The 4,636-nt window shown below is 33.9% G+C and overlaps 1 protein-coding gene across 1 annotated transcript; it reads right to left on the minus strand.

Moving 5' to 3' along the window:
• LOC107024017 (ras-related protein RABB1c-like) lies at positions 1 to 4,290 on the minus strand. The gene is made up of 6 exons (XM_015224891.2): positions 3,929 to 4,290; positions 2,798 to 2,937; positions 2,470 to 2,552; positions 1,729 to 1,933; positions 1,542 to 1,610; positions 1 to 304 (listed from the first exon to the last, which is right to left on the minus strand). The coding sequence occupies exons 1-6, from the start codon at positions 3,972 to 3,974 to the stop codon at positions 212 to 214; spliced, it is 636 nt and encodes a 211-aa protein (XP_015080377.1). The 5' UTR covers positions 3,975 to 4,290; the 3' UTR covers positions 1 to 211.
• Positions 4,291 to 4,636: the final 346 nt, after the last annotated feature.

Raw genomic sequence — 4,636 nt, forward strand, 5'->3', positions numbered from 1 at the left:
TTCTGAAATAAATTCACATTTGACAACTCAATAAACAGAAAATGCACAAAGAAGAAGAATGTCTTTTATGTACCAAATTTACTTATTTTTGCACATATATTATCCTTTCATTAAAAGGAATAAACTAAAGAGCACTCGATATTAAGAATACCAAACTACAAATAAACAACCATAGGAACATGATAGGTCTGCGAACAATAAATGTCCATTTTCAAGTACAACAACCCCCTCCTTGTGAAGCAGCTCCGTCTCTTCCACCTGAAGGCCCCGGAATGCCTCCATATCCAACTTTTATTCCATAGGACTGCAAAAGAAAAAAGGCAAGCATTAGTTTCGGAAACTATCTACTATTACGTAAATGATAATTATACATGTTGATAATCAATTATCACTGAGATTTACAAGTATTTACTGAAATATTTGCAACGTAAGTTTCTGTTTTCTTAGTTCTCAAAACGATGATTAGGACATTCATCAATGCTATTTTATCACTACTCAACTGAAATGATACTCCATTAAACAGGGAACTCTGCTAACAATATGCCCAACTTGGTCCCCAGATTGGGGTATGAACTCACAAGTCAGCAGAATGCAGATTGATGGATCGGTATTTCTTAGGATGGTTGGAATTATATCTTCTTAACTTCCTCCAAATTAATGTTGCCTTCCCACACTAAGACAGCATGTTCCATATCCGTGAGTTCTAGGTATCTAGCTCTCAAAAGGACACTGGATTCACACACACAAATTATTTTATAGGTCAAAGTAAGATGAATTAAAGATCCCAGAAAATGAGAAGACTGATCCAATTAGGAACTGCTTAAACATCTACTCCAATTTGGATGTTACATTTTGCAAGACTATTCATCACGGAAACTAGCATCTCAGAAGCTATAACAGCATTTATCTGCAAATAATACAGCTAGACATTTGCAAATACACAAGACATGAACCCAACAATGGTTTCTCCAGATGGTCTTTTTTCTCATGCAGGATGTTGATCTTTGGTCAAGTGACCAGATTACATAGGGGATGAACCTCCTTAGGTGACATTTGTTTGCAGATAATTTATAGTAATTATCTTGCAGAAAACTTTCAAAATAGGTGTTCAAGTTTTGTTTTTTTTCAAGAAGTATTGGTCAAAAGACTTCCTTTAAAAAATCATATTGCAAGAAGTGGTTTTAGCAACTTCAAAAGAAAAGTTATCCACTAATAAAACACACTCAAAACTTCAAAAAACTGCAATTATTACAAGATGCAAACAAGTACTCTTTTGGGGAATAAAATTCCAAAGTATCCAAACGCATATATGTTTTCAAAGGAGAGAATATCCTCCAACTTTTTTGTTTAATTTCAATCAAGAACAAAAAATTAAAACAGGTTTAGAACAAGCAAAAAAAACTTTCTTCATAACTCTTTACTTCATGAGATGCCAATTAGGTTTTTCTAGACGATCGTAATTTTCATATTAACAGATGTCCACGGAAATTAGCCACGCTAAAAGACTATAGATATATAAAAATGGTCAGGGCGTGACATACCTCATTCGATACATCAAACACTCCATCCTGTATTTTCTTATAAATTGTTGAGGCTGTTCTGATAAAAGCCTGAAAGCAGCAGAAACAAGAAACCACATAAACAACCAATTTATAAGTTTAGTTAGAGAAAGATGTCCATGGATGGATATTAAAGGTCAGGAAAGTAGCGGATGGAAGAATCCCCCACCTCTTCAACATTCTGAGCTGTTTTGGCAGAGGCCTCCATAAATATCAACCCATTTTCCTTGGCAAATTGTTCGCCTTCCTCGGTGCTTACAGCCCTTCTGTGAGCCAGATCACACTTGTTTCCAATCAGCATTATGGTCATGTTTGCATTTGCATGCTGCCTTGCATCTTCTAGCCAACTAGCTAGGTGATTAAATGTTTCCCTCCTAAAATGTTTTGGCATGGGAAAAACAAAATCACCACTACATCAAATAGACCAAACTTCCATAATATCTTCATATATACACCTTAGTTTAATATTAAGTTTCCTTCATTTGAAGACAAAAAGAATAAGAACAAAATAACCCAGTGCTTATAGTTAGCTTTACAGACTTGTTCTGATGCTCTCATAGCCAAAGACATGTTAGGCATCCGACTGGAACATCATTAGATAGGCTAAAAGTAATAAAGTGAAAGATTAGAAGGGAATGTTCATCGTTCATTAGGTAAACATCGAAAATGTTCTGTAAGAAAATTAGCAAAAAACTGGAAAAAAAAATATATATATATATATATATTCACAATGCTGGGAACTTAGCACTTAGAATGCATCCTGGGGTAACAAGAATTTGTAGAAGAATATTTCTGGAACATTTATCAACGATAAAAGGACAGATCAAGAAATATATTCATTTATATTATGAGACATGTAACCTCAAGTTCCCTACAGGTATGGGAAGGCCAAAGACACTGCAGAGAATACCTTGTAATATCATAAACAAGTAGTGCCCCAGCAGCACCTCTGTAGTATGACCTCGTGATAGATCTGAATGATTCTTGACCAGCCTGTAATGGAGAACACTCATTAGATCATGCTTTTAGTCATTCACACAACCAAGAGAGAACAAAGATTACACCATAAAAACGATTCTAACATCAACAACACAACATTGAACATTAGGATAGATAATCCAAAGTTCCTATTAAGCAGTAGCCACAACAACTATCTGAACTGTTGACTAATCTTAGCATTTTTTGTGCATAAAACTTAATTAAATCAACAGAAAAAGAAGGAAAGATGTTTCACTAACTGTATCCCAGATTTGTAGTTTAATGGGCTTGTTGTCTATTGTGATCATTCTAGCCCCAAATTCAACACCGATGGTCAAATCATGAACTGGTTGAAATCGTTTGTCAGTAAATTGCAACAGAAGACATGATTTTCCAACTCCTGCATAACAAAATAAATAACATTATCAACAATGTCTTATACAAGACTTCTTCAGTTTAACATCATTAACCAATAAATCTAATCGTTTGTCAGTAAGAGACGCCACGAGAAAGAGCACTGCTATAAGCACATAAAAAAACAAGGAAGTCTATGTATGTATCTAAACACAAACAAATACATGGCAAATCATGAAGAATTATTTAGTATGTTTGTCATTATGCATACTACCAAGAGATTAAATTATCCTTACCCAAAATGTTGGTGCTCCTAATTAGTCCTAAAAGCAATGTGTAAACCATGCAGTTTCCTAAATTGATATGATGATAAAACTCTTGAATGATCATCTTTACCATAAGCTGCATATAATTTATCTCTAAAATCAATGAGATTGCCAACACGAAAGCCTAACGTATAGCACAATTTTCCAACTCTCAGCTTGTCCTCGATATTGATGGTACAGAAAGCTAACTGTTTTACTTGTCAAAGATTTTGCAAACTACACAACCAATGAAGAATTCCATTACTAAACTCACTCATCATGCTTTCACAAAGACACAAGAACCTATAAGTTAGACTCTCAAAACCACTAGTTGATGATACAATACATCCACAATTGCTAAAAATCTTCAAATGACCTTAGATCAAATGGATTCGGCTGATACAATCCTTCGTTTTAATACGAGCCATTCATCGTGAGGACATGATCAACATCAATTTATATATGAAAAAAGCAAGTGATACAACAAAAAAACCATAACATTCAAATTCTAGCAGCATAGAAACATCACAACCACATTTAACATTTCCATAGCAGCATAAATGAATTACCATATATTGAAATCCTTATTCCAGATCGAGATAATTAAAAATTCATGAAAAGAAAAACTAAGTTCAATTCAAACTCACCAGGAACCTATTGATCAGATCCAAATCAGGTGTTAAACAATAAAATTACACAAATAAAACCAGAAAAATCAGGAAAAAAATATACCGGTATCGCCGATGATGATATACTTGAAGAGATAGGCGTAAGACATGTTTGAGAAGCAAATTCCGGAGAAAGAGTAATGGCTGAATATCGTCTGAGCTGTAGAAAACAATAGTTGTGAATGTATATTTTACCTGAAAATAATATACAAATCCCTAATAATTGCTGTATCGGTATATCCTTCCTCTTCTTCTTCTCTGTCGGTGATGCGGAGAGAGAAAGAAGAAACGACGGGAGAATTTACAGAGGCGCAAAGGCGTTTGAATATACGTAAATTATTGAACTACTTTGCCAATTTTGGCGTGTCGAAGGATTTTCCTTCGAAGAGAAGGCACGACTCCAGCAAAGCTGTTAAACGGGTCGGGTAATCGGATCTCAACCCGCAGAAATAATTAGTACTTCCTCCATTTCATTTTACTTGATAACATTTGATCCGACACGAAATTTAAAAAATAATGAAAACTTTGAAATATTTATCAAATTGTACATCAAAAAAGCAACTCATTTTTCTCTCTCCTCATAAATGTATTAAGAAAATTAAATGAAACCAATAAGAATAAAAGAGAAATTATACCTTCAAATACTTACCATATAAAGAAATGTGACATTTTTTTGGGATTGAACAAAAAGGAAATGATGTCACATAAAATGAGACAGGGAGAATATCTGAGTATTTATCAATCAAATCAATTCAAAAATCAATATATATAT

This window comes from Solanum pennellii, chromosome 7 (assembly GCF_001406875.1).
Source record: "Solanum pennellii chromosome 7, SPENNV200".
Taxonomy (NCBI): domain Eukaryota; kingdom Viridiplantae; phylum Streptophyta; class Magnoliopsida; order Solanales; family Solanaceae; genus Solanum; species Solanum pennellii.

Bases quoted from the DNA above. Each gene is read 5' to 3' on its own strand.
- LOC107024017 (XM_015224891.2), bottom strand. From the start codon at position 3,974: ATGTCTTACGCCTATCTCTTCAAGTATATCATCATCGGCGATACCG. The intron at 2,553-2,797 runs GTTAGTGAAACA...TCTCCATTACAG, and splicing joins AACTACAAATCTGGGATACA to GCTGGTCAAGAATCATTCAG. The intron at 305-1,541 runs GTATGTCACGCC...TTTCTTTTGCAG, and splicing joins TGTTTGATGTATCGAATGAG to TCCTATGGAATAAAAGTTGG.